A 15,258-nucleotide genomic window follows, 5' to 3' on the forward strand; every position below is an offset into this window, starting at 1 on the left:
TTTTTAATGTTTGTTTTTTAAACTGGATGCTCTTAACACAGTTTGAGCAAACCAACCAGACCTGGTATTTGATTTTAGATAAACATGGTAATATTAATGTCAAGTGTCTCACTTGTTCCACATTTACAATTCTGCATATGATGATTGTCTCTTCTCCAGCAGATCAGTCAGCTGATAGAACAAAAGCTGCTTACTTCTAAAAAAACACATTCAGTGAATACATGTATTTAAGAATATCCCTCTTCAGTTTTATTTTTAAACATTTCACCCACACTACCAGAAAAAAGATTTGAGCAAAACTACACAGCAAGAACCAAGCACTCTAAACTCACCCTACAAACATATTCTAGGTTCAGAATCCTTTCTTTTGTCCTTAATGTCACACTCAGGTACACCACCATGAGCACATGTGGGAGCTCACTGAGTGCAGGACTGATCAGGACATCATATAAAATACAACAAAAATCTTCAAGGGAAAACACAGCTGTATATACTGCAATGCTGTATTTGTTCTCAGAAAATCTCTGTTCTTCCTGAATACTCACAGGACATAAATATTGAATCTCAAATCTTCAGAATAAAAAGTCATAGTGACAAAATCATTTCTGACATGTATGCTACACCAATCACTTGCAAGGTTTTGTTTGTTTTTTAAGGAAAAGAAAATACCAAAAGATGAAAAAATGAGTTTGTCCTGGTTTTCTGTGTAAGCTTCATCTTCCTTAAAACCCACTGCTATTTGTGGGCTGTATCTTCACCTCATATTTTGCTCTTCACAAAGTCCTTGTAGCAAGCATCATCTTGAACTTCAAAAGTAAGCATTGTTAATTGCACCACAAAGAAAAGTCAGATGGTATTGGATAGAACCGGTTAGCTGGAGAATATATTTATCCTGTAATTCTAAGGGCAATCCTGTACAGCAGATAAAAGCAACATACCAGAAGTAGGAGTACGGTTTCTATCAAGCTAAGGAGCCCAGTGCTACTCCACCTGTCAGCTATATTTACTAAGCGAAGTTGCAGTAAGATGAGCACTTGTGTGCTCACTAACCAATCCTAGTATCAAAATGATATTAGGACATGTCAAACCCATGTCAAGCATGGTTTTATTTTTGCTCTCCATGTGACCTGTATAATGCTCATCCAACCTGCAAAGGGAACTCAAAGACTTAATTCCTCTGGACATTGAAGGGAAGCAAGGAGAAAAAAGGAAATCGCATTGCCACTTTCAGGGCTGGCAGCTTGTTCCACGTACCTTGAGAGGACACAGCAGAAGACCAATTACATTATGATGTTAATGCAAATGAACTACTGCAAAACTACTGTGTTTTAAACTCCTCCACGCCACTCCTCACCAGTCCTCACTTCAAAAAATTTTTCACCGTTACTGCTTGACCTCTGTTGATTTTGTCACTAATGGCAGACGTGACCCGTCAAAATATTCCTACACATATTTCCTTTCTCTCTGCATCTCTCCCTTTGCCCACTCCAGGTTGAGGGATAAAATATTTTATTTTGTTTTTATTATTCTGGCTTTTAGTATTGCAGTAACAAAGCCAAGTAAGTAAAAATTAAACACACTCACTAGTGTCCAGATAACAAAGATGAAAAAAAATCTCAAGGCTTTAGAAAAATTGTTCTAAACCTTGAATATTCTCAGAGGATTCAGGAAAGAAGTAAATGAGAAGGTACTAACAAAATACCAGAGCTGTCAATTCTCCAGCCATTGTTTTAGGAGATGTCTCCACTAGCAATACACCAAAGATACACTGCAATGACTAAATCATTTGCTTGTACAGACAAGAATGGTACATCAAGAGTAAAATCCTAAGTCTTCTTCCTTGTAAAATAGTGAGTTCTGGGTATTCAGTTGCAGGAATCCAGTTAGAACTCATTTATTTGATGCCTTCCAAGTTCAGAAAAATAATCTGCTCAGTTTAGCTCACAGGAGTCTGAAGATTAAAGCACCTCAACGGACGATAAATTAATATCCACTGAAATTAAGTATTAATTGATATTAAAGCACTTACTAAAGACTTCTTAACAGTCTTTAACACCTAGAGAAGTTTAATTTGGATGTGGCTCCAATAACACTTGAGGTTAAGTCTGACACCCCAAATCCACTGAAACCGTCAGAAGAAAGAGACTTGCCATTTCCTTACTGCAGCTGAGACAGCTACTTCAGCTTTCAAGAACTACTACCTTTAAAAACGGAGTTTCTTCTAGCTTAGCTTCTCTAACATTTCCCATGACAGCTGAGACTGAAGCCCACTGAGCAGTCAGACACCTGATACCAGGAGATACTGGCTGCTTACATCGGAAGATAAGCGTGCAGAAAAAAGAAAGAAAAGAAAGAACCAATATAAACAGGAGGGCCAGGATCTGCAACCTTTCCACCTTCTCCATTCTGAAGAAAGACTATGTGAGAAGAAAGCATTTTCAAAATGTACTTGTATAATAGCAGAAAGACTATGCCACTCATGTGACACATAATTATGAAAGAATTACCACATTAATCCATGTAGTAAGTAAGGAGGTTTTCACCTGGCTCTTCCTCTTACTTTTTGTTCAAAACCTGTTACAACAAACCTGCAGCTGGGAATTATGTTAGGGCAGTGTCTAGCTTACAACTTTTCTTGTCGAGGTGGGGAGGTAAGATAGCTGGAGTGAGGATTTGTAGCAAATATTGTTGCTAAACATTGGTACGTAAATCGTTGGAGAAAGCAGCAGCAGGGAGCCCATACAGAAGCATTCAGTTCTCCCTAATTCAGTACTAAGCGTGCCAAATTCAACATATCCTTTTCATATCTGATTAGCTGCTGCACCAGCAACAGTTTTTCTTCAGTACTTCCAAATAACAAGCTAGTCCAAGTCATTTATAAATACATAAATATATCAATAGCAGAGCTGCATTACTCATCTTATAGCTGGTAATACTTAGCAACTATTTGGACAATACAAATCCAAACATTCACACTTATTTTTTTGTTGCGATCTAAATAGATGCCTCTTCCAAAGTTTACTCTAAAAGAATCATTGACACGAGAGATGGAGCTCCCAACATTCCTACTGCTCTATAGGTATTAACAAACCACAGATTAACCTCAGAAACCTTAGGTAATCTGATCTTTTTAACTGTGCTCTAATCAATATGAGAGCAGAAGGTCAATACTCAGTCATTTACAGCACCACCACACACAGGATTGAGGAAGATTTTATAGGATTTCAGCAGAAAATTACAGCCCAAATTGTGTTTGGTTCGCTAACAAAATTTCAGTGTATGGATGCAATGGCGATAGAGAGCACGCATGCCTTGAATTGAATGGGACAACAGAGAAAGAACACCTCAAAAGCAGGTCAGCTCAGCAGGGACAGCAATCATCTCTGAAATTTAAACACTCAAAACTGGCTGTGATTTCACTTGATGCAGATTATTTTATGAAGAGTATAGGATGCTGGACACCTGACCAGGTAGGAGAAGTTAAGAGGCTGGGCAAGAGAGTTCATTTTGACAAAGGACTGGTGCGAGGGAAATTTAAAAGCAGGGGAATTACCATGGAGGTCACTGTGAATAAGACATCCAAAATCTCAAAGGAGGCAAGTAGTGAAGCTGAAAAGGGTGCTAAGGCAGAATCGGCAGCTGAAGGAGAAGCAGACCTGGGATGGAGCAGGAGATCAAGCGAAGTAGACACAAATGGGGGTGCTCCTTCAGATGTGTGTATGAGAAGTAAGTAAACTCAATGTTTTTGAGATCGTTATCCAAGCAGCGTAACTTAAACTTTTTCAACAGTGTGCCTAGATTTGAAAATTGAAGCACAGTGAACAATAAATCTGATCTTCAATCTCAGATTTTTGTGGGTTTGGGTTTTTCTTTTTTTAGGTTTGTGTACATGTGTGTGTTTTTTCCATTAATTTTTTTTTTTAATTGACAGTCATTTGCTTCTAACATACATTTAAAAAGAAAAGGAGACAGAAAAACCACAGTTTGAAAACTGAAAACACGCAGTTTAGATACACTGATGCTGAGTCTGTTCTGAAAATCTATGTGTGTGCTGCAACCTTATTTTGCTGCTAATTGTGAGACGACCTTCTGTTGAGAACTGATCTTACTTCTATCAAAATCAATTTCACTTAATTAGATGAGAAGCACAGCCTTAATTCCTTCCAAGTAGCCTCTGAAAACTAGAAAATTGTAAGGATATCACTTTTAACTACATTACTGCTGAGTGAAGTGTTTTCCTGATCCAGTAAATGAAGAAAACACTTACCTGAGTATATCTGAAATTTTCCTCCTCTTCACGAGTCTGGCTTTACTTTATTTACTGGCCTAAACGTTTCTAGTACCTTTGAAGTAGAGCTATGGGTGTCAGGAATATAGATTACTACTATAAAACTGACAAGAATCAAGAGCTATGTGTGTTTCTTCACTATATTGAAAATTGTGGTTTGCCTATGATTTATTCATAAAAACTAGATAAGGAATACTAATAGGCAATTTATCTAAAGTAACAAAAGAATTTCCTCATGAACTTTCATGAAACGGTGGCAGCACCTCTGCAGTGCAGAGCATTTTTCCACTTTGTATGTAAGTTCTTTACCTCATCATAAACATAAGTTGCTCCAAAAGTAATGCCTCCTATTTAGTTCCGTGGAAAGTACAATGGATACAAAGAACATAACACTATTCTATAGAGCAAATTCTCAGCTACAAAACACATTTTTTCCAGTGTAGTCACCACCACTAGCTATGCACTTTCACCACTGATGAACAAGAGCCTGCATGCTGCACTCATAACAATCTGCACCAGTGCAGGTGACCCAGTGTCCCAGTCACCACTGCTGAAATGCACCACCCACCACCTCACCATGTTCACATCCGCTGGCCTCTACAAACGTTCAGCAAGTGTCAACAAATGACAAGTGCAAATTTTTTGCACATGCAGGAATTCAATACCGGCCTTCTGCTTCATCCACACTTCGATGTCTGACTCCATTCTGTCAGACTGCCCCTCTGCTGCCATCTGTCACACAGCAACAAAGAGAAACAGTACACTGATGGGAAGGTTCAACCTCTACTGCCATCCCACCATCATCCACCTCTGTTGTCAACCAACATCATGTAACAGGAGGCGTTACTTGTGGAGCAGCACTCAATTTATTTCAACAAACAACTGCAAGGCAATTGCAGCATAGGAGAGTTGTTCTCCACCCCGCCTCCCTCCACTTACAGAACAAGTGTATACTGAACCATTGGAAAGAAATGTATGGGAAGAAGCACTACAGCAGGTCATCTGTAGGACTTGTTGGAACTCATTCAAGGTATCACCAGGCAACACACGCTGCACAGCAAACAAGTGCTAAGTTAACTCCCCTCCATGAGAGACTATTCCCTCTTTAGACACAGGACCCTACATCCACAAGTCTTATCATTTCTGCAGCAAAAGAAAACTCAGAAACCATCAATGAAGACAAATACGCTTTCTGGTGCACTGCAAGGCCTTACACCACATTCTGCTAGAGCAGTGAACAAATCCATTTCTGTGGGGAAGCAGTGCAGAAAGCATTCAGATGGCTACAGTTGGGATAGTAGAGATACTTAATGCACGTCTAATGAAGCAGAAAAGAGAAAAAGCGAGTATCTAATTACTGCAAAGGAGAAAAAAGAATGGTTCACCCATTTATTGGGTGAATTTGATATTTAAATCCTTTCGCAAATCCCTTCCAAAGACTGTCATACCAGGTGAGTGGAAAGATAAGAATCAATTCAGCAGTCCGTTTACACGAAAAAAACAACTTCTTTTCTAGGTGGCTTCTTCCTTTTATCATTTTTTTTATATAAAATAAAATAAAAAATATATATATAAAATAATAAAATATAAAATTTTATTTTATCATAGAGGAATTATAATAAGTGCAGCTGCTTCTTTAAGAAAACCATTCAGAATTGATGCTGTGTTGCTTCATGTGAAAAAACAGTCAAGATAAACACTATGTCCAGGCTCTGAGACCCTCATTTACACAGTACCTTACTCTTCGTGAGTCCTCAATTAATACTTTTAAATCCATGAGAAGTTAAACGCTATGCAATATAAGTAAGGATGGCAGAATCTGAACAGCGTTAGCACTGTTAACTCAGATACTTGCCTTTCATACGAACGTATCATTGTGCTTCAAGTTTTAACTGCTAAATGAACTACACGAAACTGCAGTATTTTTCCGCAGGCATGCAGACAGGTCAGCAAACGTCAAACCCAGAAAGCTGAAAGAATTTTGCTAACAGAGATTTTCATATCACATTATCACACCCAATATGCTTATGTTTAAGAACATTTACTTACACGCTCTCACAGAAACACAGTCATAAAATACACGAAGAGATTATATTAAAAGAGGAGCAAATGACCAGCAAGATATGCCATTTTCATGACTAATTTACCCCAGGTTTATTAACATCTAAGAAACGCTGAAGGGTTGTGGGATTAAAGCCGTTATGCTGTTAATTTATTTAACTCTCTTTCCTGGGCCTGCAGACATTATCAACAAGGGAGGATCTCACCGAGGTATTCTATCTCACATTACATTGAACGTTTTTTTCACAACAGGCACATGCTGGACAAAATCACTGAAGAAAAGAAAATTTAAAGAAAATTTAAAGAAAAAATTAAAAAAAAAATTGAAAAGGACTGCACATTACTTAGCCTTTCCATCATCTAACTTTCTCATTGCTGGACCCAACTTGTCCTTCACTTTCGATGACACGAAACGAAAACACGCCCGGCGTTGTGTTTGTATGAGATGGGCCTAGGCGGTCCTTAGTTTTATTAAAACAAACAAACAAGCCCACTTGTTCCCCTGTAAATAGTAGAAGTAATGCAACATTTTAATCCATAAATTAAATGCTTTTTTTTTAAATTGGTATTCCACTTATTTTGAAGTAGACTACTGAACGTAATACCTTCAGCTTCTGACATTATAAACAAACAATTTCTTTAACATGAGTTATGCATTGAGAATGCTTAATTTCAGTTCACATAATAAAAAAAACATATTTAAAACATGCCACCAAAATTTGTAAAAACACTTCTGATGTCTTCAACAGAGCCTCTGTTCTATGTTTTGAAAGGAAATCTAATTATGACTATTATTATGACTACGATTATTTCTATTTCTTCCTCTCTGTCTCCCCTAAAAAACTAGACAATGGTATTGAAGTCAAATTAAACATCTGTTTGTAAAATAAACCAGAGTACTACTGACAGCTGCTGCAGAACAGCAAATGATCTACAGCTGCCAGGTTCCTAAATTAACAATGACTTTAATTTACCAGCAGCAAACAACAAGAAAATAGTGGAAACTAAAAAAATTTCCTCCCACTACTTAAAAAATATGAAGATACAGAATATTAGTGACTGAGCCAAAAAGAATTCTGAATTTCCTGCTTTATCTCCCTACTTACTGGAAAAAAAAATTCAGACCAAAACAAATTGCAGTGCAAGATACTTTCAAGAGCTTCCCTGCATACGTGTGGTTTTCCTTTTGCATTTCCACTCCAAGATATGGAAATAGATATAATACTTCTTATAGGGTTGATTCTTCTTCAGCACAGATTTTGTCAATTATGTAACACTCCAGAATAAAAAGATTTTCTTGATTTCTCATACATCTTTCTAGACCTTTGTATACATTGATACATCAAGCTAGCAGACTTCTCAAAACGTTATGAAAGATACATATCAATTACATCAGACTTAGCGAGCATGAATTTTTAGACTACATTCAAATATGTAAAATGAATGAATTTATTTTTACAAGCTTAGAACTTAAGAGTTTCAAGGTCAGTGAGGTTGTGCATATATCATTATTTTCAATTAATCATGTGAATGATGGAATAGAGTTCCATCTGGCTGCAGACAGCATCAAGCTGTAGCTGATTAAAATGCAAAGCAGTTCATAAATCTGAGGAATTTTGAAAAAGCGGTAATTAAATAATGCTAAATAGAAAGACCTGGTTTTAGATAAGAGTAATTATTTGCACAAAGACAGGAAGGAAAGTGTCAGTGAGACAGAAGCATTTGATATCAGGATGAGGGTGTTCTAGCGGATGAGATGCACACAAGTGTTCCTCTTAGAAAAATAAAAAGCCCACACTACCATAAAGGCGCCTTACGACTACGTGAAGTCATATGAGGTATCTGCAGGATTACACGTGGGTACCACAAGTAGAGACTCTCATTTAGAGAAGCATTTGCAATAAAACGCACCACAACACTCAAGGACAAAAACTGCGTACGCATTTTGAAGGTGCAATGTTAAGCACTTAAAAGCACTATCATTCATAATAAAACCTACCTGTATGACTTCTACCCCCAGAGGGAAGGTGCTGACCCTCTCCTCGCTGCACACACACCACGCAGGCAGCGTGCTGCCAGCCCTGCTGCAGGGAGTCCCCATCCCCCTCAGATCTCTGAGACCTCTCACAACACAAAAGACTGGGCAGTACAAGGAAAAGCAGCCAGGCACCTCTGTACAATGCCAGCTCCGAATCCAGCATGATACTATTGCAAGCACCTTCATCAGCTGGACTCACTAACATCTGCACTGAAACTTGGCAAAATAAATTACGTAACTAAAGCAACATCTACAGATTCGTGGTTGCAAGATGTCCCATCACTTACATAGCCCAGTTGAAAGAGGAAGTCCTTAAATGACCTTTAATTCTCCACCTAACAGCAAGGGGATAGATATACTTTCTCCACCAGCACTCAACTGCAATGAAGCCAGCTGCTAACCCACTGAATCATTGGCTCTGTGGATGCAAGAAGTAACACATAATCCTACAAGCTTCACAACGGCCTCTGCAAATAAGCCCCCCTATACACCAACAACTGAAGAAATGCAATCAAATTCTCACACAGGTCCGTTTCCAGAACTATCACTACCTATGTAAGGCAGCTGCTAGCAAATACACGTGAGGCAGGAAGCTGAGTATTATATCCAAGGAACAGACCCAAACAATTGTGCTGAAGCACGAGAGCTTTGTTACAACATCACAGCTATCTGAAATATTTTGTCAATGCATACACTGATACACTAAATCTATTGGAGATTTATTTGGAAGACTGCAGTTCTTTAAATTATTCTATTCTATTAATGATACCAAATGCCATCAATTACTAGCACGACTAAAAACAAAGAAAACTTCATACGATGAAAAACAAACTAACGTCATATTTCCTCAAAAATTATAAGATGTTCCCCTGGACATGGTTCAGAAAACATTTTCAGAAATGAACAGAGATTATGACAAATACAGCGGATTTTTACAAGTAGCAATATTAATAAGCAATATTTACAGGCCTCGGGTGATTGCCTAGGCAGAAATAAGTTTCTGTTAAATTTACCATACAAATCACATCCATTACCCAAGAAGTTGATTATTGTATGAGTCAATCAGAAAAATGCTTTTTCTTCTCTAAATGGCAATGGAATATAACTTATCTGCACGTGGCCAATATTTATTACATTAACCACTGACCTCAGATTTAGTGAAAACCATCAGGTGCTGCAGGAGGAAAGATAATTACCGCATAGCAGTACTCTTTTCACGAGACCTAGAGCAACTGACAGATTTAATCAGCGTGGATATTAACAAGATTCTCTGTACCATGAAATTTTAATATGTAACAAAATATTTACAAAACGTTCTTCCCTCTTGCTTTGTATCACAGAATTCTACAAGCACTTGCAGAAAACTATTTTGCTCTGCTTTGCCCATTAAGTGGCCCAACCTTTACTTACTCGTTGAGGGATTTAAGAGCCCACTGGCACTTTCTCTTGAGCTGTGCCTAGAAATTTGGGGCAAACATTAGTCTGAATGAGGAGATGGCATCACAACCAGTAAATTTTGAATATTTATCATCCTTTTTGTCAGTGGGGTATATTACTTACTGAAATCCACATTTAAGATTTTCCTTGATAAACTGGCTAAATTCCCATTAGCTGTTTTGTTGCAGACTGCAACAGCTGATGCCTGAAAATTATTCATCTTCTCTTAAGTTTGATAAGTGTGAAAATACTGCTCCGAAAAAAATTACAGCATCAAGCTATGACAAAAAATAAGCCTTAACTGCACAGAAGCACTGATCTGGGGGATGAAAACCTCTGCTTACTAGTTGTCTAATTTAAAAACAAAAAACGTGAATGTATCTCTGTTTTACTTTTGCTGAAAGAACAAATTAAATATGATGATTTACATGTCTGGAAAGGAAGGTTTTGAAAAGAAAAGTAAATACAAAATACAAAAACAGTCAGAGTTCAAGTCCTCTGAAAATTTATCTACTTCTATGCTATGATACGAACACCACCAGGCTCTGCCACTGCCCAACCGTCGACACGATTGGTTTCTTTATAGAAGACTGCATATAGCACAATGGCTTAGGGTGTTCCACATAGATGTCTTTAACCATTGAAGCAAGAAATACGTAACTTCTAAAGCTAGAACAGATGCTGAGGCAATCAAAAGAATTCGAATTGTTAAGTAAGATTCTAGTGTTCTCCGTTGATTTGTGTGTCCATAATGAGTTTGTTCCACACAGCAATAACTTCTATTCAAATACCCCAGTGCTATGACCAGGCTGACTACTAAATTGGACAGTCAATGACGCATTCCAGTCCCATTTGGTGATGCTAGAAATCAGTGCTTAAAATCACGTGCAGTGTCCAAGGCCATCCCCAAAGCGATATGCCATTTCTTACTTTCATCCACCTAGAGAAATCATTTTAAGAGCAGGCTTGCTTTGTGCGATTTGATTTTGACAGCATTCCTAGTATTAATCAAGAAGGGGAAAGAGAGCTTAAAGCTTGAGAGGCTTTCCTGAGCAGAGCCTAACAGCTAAGCAAAGTCTTCTGCCCCGTGATTTCAGTGAGGCTCAAACCTATGCTGGAATCTTTGGACAAACAGAGGCACAGTGATTGCATTCCAGAAGGATGCTTGATCAACTGACAGTTTCAATAAAGCGGCTGGAAGGATACGAGCTCTTAGGCTACTTCACTGCCATCACTTAGCAGGGATGAAAAGATGAGTTTAACTGTTCTTGACTGAGCAATTACTGTGTGACAACGTATCTTAATACATCTCTTTTTGTGTGTGTGTGATTTATGTACTACCATTAGAAAAACATGTTTTAGAACGCAAATTGGTGACCATAAACCAAATTTAAGTATATGTTAATTATCTCTCCTAAACTTTATATTTTGCAGTCACACAGTAAGCCAGCATTATACACAGATTTGCTCATGCAAAAAGACTTATCTCTTGCTGAACATAGGAACTATAGATTACTCCTATTCCATTTCATTTTATGCTTGTGAACCAAATTGATCAAGTGCACCATGCCCAGAAAGCATTAAAGATAACTACTAGCCAAACGCAGGCTATCAAGTGTTTCTCTCAAAAGGCATCCATCCTTGCTAACCAAGAACAAGGATGTTCCCAAACCTCAATACCCGTCTAGAAAAAAACTTCTGGGAATATTCAGTACTTAATCATACACATAATAAGCCTAACAAACAATATTTGGCAACAAAACAGTAATAATTTTTTGGTGAATCATTAACATTTAACTTCTGCCTACATTAAAACGAAGTCCCTAGATCACAATATTGTGAAAAGGGAGAATTATATCCTTACGATTCAGAACAGGCTCCAAAACATGCCCAGGCTGTTTTGGGAATTGTAGCAAAAAAATGAACAGATAGTCTCCGAGGACTAAACCAGATATTTATAAGAACTACATTCAGCTCTTCTATGGAATTTCGTGAGAGATAACCATAAAGAACGTTAACTGCTTTTAATTCAGATATCATCAAAATTTTACATCCAAAAGGAAAAATATAAACGTTGTTACGTCAAAAACACGTCAGTCAGTGATTTCTATGCATTGCACCCCACTTACTAATTTCTGACATCAGCAACTGACAACAATCACGATTGCTTCATTCCTTTTCCAAAATGCCTTCAGGAGCAGAGAAGTTGCTTCCCCTCTGAGGTTAACAAACCAGATATTGGGAGCAAGCCTATATTTTTTCATATATTTTTATTGAAAATCATCTAAACAACTTTTGTTTTCCCCACTTTTTTCAGTACATACGCATCTCAGCTACCTGAGATATACTGTAAGGGGTGCTCACAAAGCTAAAAATGTGTTCTTCCTCCATTAATTTCTAAGACATTTCTTTTACCTACCCAAAGAGATTGTGGCAGCGGTGCTGGTCAGGTCATCTAAGTTGGCACCTCAATTATTTTATTGGCACTGATGATGAAGATTGTTCTGTGAAGATTGTATGCTGCTGATTTAATTTTTACCATCTTAAAGGCAGCGACAATTTCATACTTCTGTGTATACAACAGTAACACTGCAGTTCCAACTGCTGCTTTTTGGATGCTGCTTCAATTTTCTGCCATAAGGTACAAAACTGAGTGTAAAAATGAAAGTGTGTTGAAAAACCTGCAAGGCTTGACCAGCACAGAGGAGAGAGAAGAAACATACCACAGTTTCGATAGTTGGTGGTACTTTACTGCATTCCTCTGCTGACAAGCCCCCAGAGAACCATATAGTCTCTGATGTTTAAGCTTCATGAGATAAGTACGGGGCTTGGTTGGTTATCTTGTTGTGTTTTTGCTGGGTGTTTTTTTTAGATGATAATCCTATTTAGGATGGTCATTAAAAAAATCCACCAACTTGAGTTGTTACATGTCATTACAAGATTAAAGTGTAAATCGTGCCTGTTTGAAAGGAGGCATAAAACATCACCTTAGTATGCTACTGAAGAAACGCCTCAAGCGATATTTGTTCCGCAACTAGGAGGGAGGCAGTTCTGAGTGGAAAAACAAAGAGCCTTACTGATAAGTAGCTGAAAAATTTTGCATACAAACCTTAACAGACAACCAGTGCAGCCATCCAGCAAGCAGCACGCCTCTCATTTTGGCTAGTCTGACACGCACATGTCCAGAGGTTAAAGAAGTCTGCACGTGCGTTCATTTCAGTGAATGTTAAAACAGGCGATCTTGAAATTACAGCAGGTAGACACGCTCTGCTGAAGGTTTGAGCCTGATCTCCAGGCAGTGTCAGGGGCCAGTTGACCCTCACATCTTCGTGCCAAGAGCAGCACCACAGAGCAACTTGCTGACCTGTTCAGAAGCCAGCTGCAATTTTAACAACACCTTTTTCTTAAACTGGCCTAAATTACCAGCAGCAGGACTGTTGTGATAGCATCCCCTCACAAGCCTAGAGCTGTTTTGTGTCTCTGAAGATATTCCCGGTACTGATAAGGCTCAGAAATTCTTTCATTTACTGCAGGGCACATCTTAGCAATTGCAAAGGCTTACTTATTCCAAACAAATTCAAAGCGAATGAAGAAATCCCAATTGTCTACACGTATTTGACCAAACTGCCCTATTAAATACGACAAGCAAAATCTTAAGAGACAACATAATGTTTCTCTGGCAACAACAGACCCCCTTGCAGCTTTCTCCAATAATCTTTGTAGCAGTACGTGACTTACGGTTTCTACACAGACCTCCATTGATTGCATCTCAACCAAAAGGATGCAATCTTGATCTTAAAGCAATCTTTACAGCAGTTTTAGATTTTTAGGTACAATAAATAGAATCATCTAGTTTGGAAAAAGACCTTCAGGATCATAGAATCATTTGAGTTGGATGGGACACTTGAATGCCATCTAGTCCAACTGTCCTACGATGAACAGGGACAGCACAGCTAGATCAGTTGGTTAGAGCCCAGTTCATCCTGACCTTGAATATTACTTGAAGGCTAAGTTCAGTACACATAAAAGCACTTACTTCAGAATGACACAGCCTGTACCAGTAGGAGGAGCCGTCCAGAACACCTGGATGCGTGTCCTCCTTCTAGGCGTGCTCTCAGTGACCGCAACCGGGCAATTGCTCATGAACTGCGTCTCTTCTTCATCTATGATCTAAGAATTACAAAGAAAAGAACGTAAAAAGATGAGACATACAGAGCCACTGTCTCTGAAATACACATACGTTCTGTCGGCTCCTGTTTTCTTTCAGTGAAATTATTTAGAATGCTCTGCTTAGCACTCTTCTGTAAATTGATTCAAAACATGCACATAACTCATTCAAATGAAGAAAGAAAAGATTGGCTACAGGTGAATTTCTCAGTTCTAAGTTAAAAGGTGGTGATCCTTTCTGAGCATGGCTGCAGCTAATCTTATTTGTGGATCCTCTCCGCTGGAGTTTCATGCAAATGTTAATGAACTGAAAATATTTAAAGATTAATCCTCTCCAGCTTTTTTTTTTTTTATTAGTAGCAGTACTGTAGCAACTGGTTAGGACAGATGGAACAAAAAGGAAGAAGAAGGGCTTTCAGTTTATTTATTTTCATTTTAAACTAACCTTTGTTTAAGCAGTATCGTTTCCAAGTACAAAAACTCTCCACGACAGAACAGACAACATGTAAATCATATTGACCTATAATTCAGAGACTGCTATTTAATCCAACCTGGACACATTTTTACTTATACAATTGATTACTGTTCAACAGAAAGATTTAAGTGGTGTAAGTTAACACAAAACCAGAGAGGCTGTAATGAAACTGGTGTTATTCCAAGGATTTTACTCAAAGGTGTCTGTGACAAAATAGCTTTCTCGCAACATATGTGCTTCATGGACTGTACTTTAAGCCGTCTGTTCATCAGATTCTAAATTCATCAGAAGCTGATTAGTTATATTTGGAAACAGGCAAAGTTGTGGTATTGCAAAAATGCTCTTCACAATTACTCTGTGGACCACTGTCATCCATGAAGTAGAATTTCCCATGACATTGGGTCAAGATGAATTATAAACCACACCATTTTGAGAAAGAACAAGACTTTTCTAAAGGAGCTTTTCCAGAACTAACAACACACGCTTTTGCCAAATTACATTGAAAAAATAATCTTACTGCTGTAAATATAAATATTTTGACACCAAATCCTTATTTACATTATGGAAAAAGAAACCAATATCTATGGTCTGATCAGATTTGCTTCAGTGAGTAGGCATCCATGTCATTTCACCCAATCGTACAGCCAGAATTCCCAAACCTTTATAGCAGAGCCAAATATAATTTTGGCTTTCTGCAACCAAAGAGAGGCACTGACCCAAGGAGTTAATCTAAACTCTATTTAGCCAAATCAATAGGATAATTGTTAGTGAGTTTTAAATGTAAAGCCATTA

The 15,258-nt window shown here is 38.0% G+C and overlaps 1 protein-coding gene across 1 annotated transcript in view; it reads right to left on the reverse strand.

Moving 5' to 3' along the window:
- Positions 1 to 15,258, reverse strand: part of SPON1 (spondin 1) — a 169,863-nt gene that overhangs the window by 121,620 nt on the left and 32,985 nt on the right. Inside the window, exon 3 of the mRNA XM_085223839.1 lies at positions 13,861 to 13,994. Coding sequence (XP_085079965.1) covers positions 13,861 to 13,994 — 134 coding nt within the window. The remainder of the gene's footprint in view (positions 1 to 13,860; positions 13,995 to 15,258) is intronic.

The sequence above is a fragment of the Meleagris gallopavo genome, chromosome 5, assembly GCF_905368555.1.
Source record: "Meleagris gallopavo chromosome 5, MGAL_WU_HG_1.1, whole genome shotgun sequence".
Taxonomy (NCBI): Eukaryota; Metazoa; Chordata; class Aves; order Galliformes; family Phasianidae; genus Meleagris; species Meleagris gallopavo.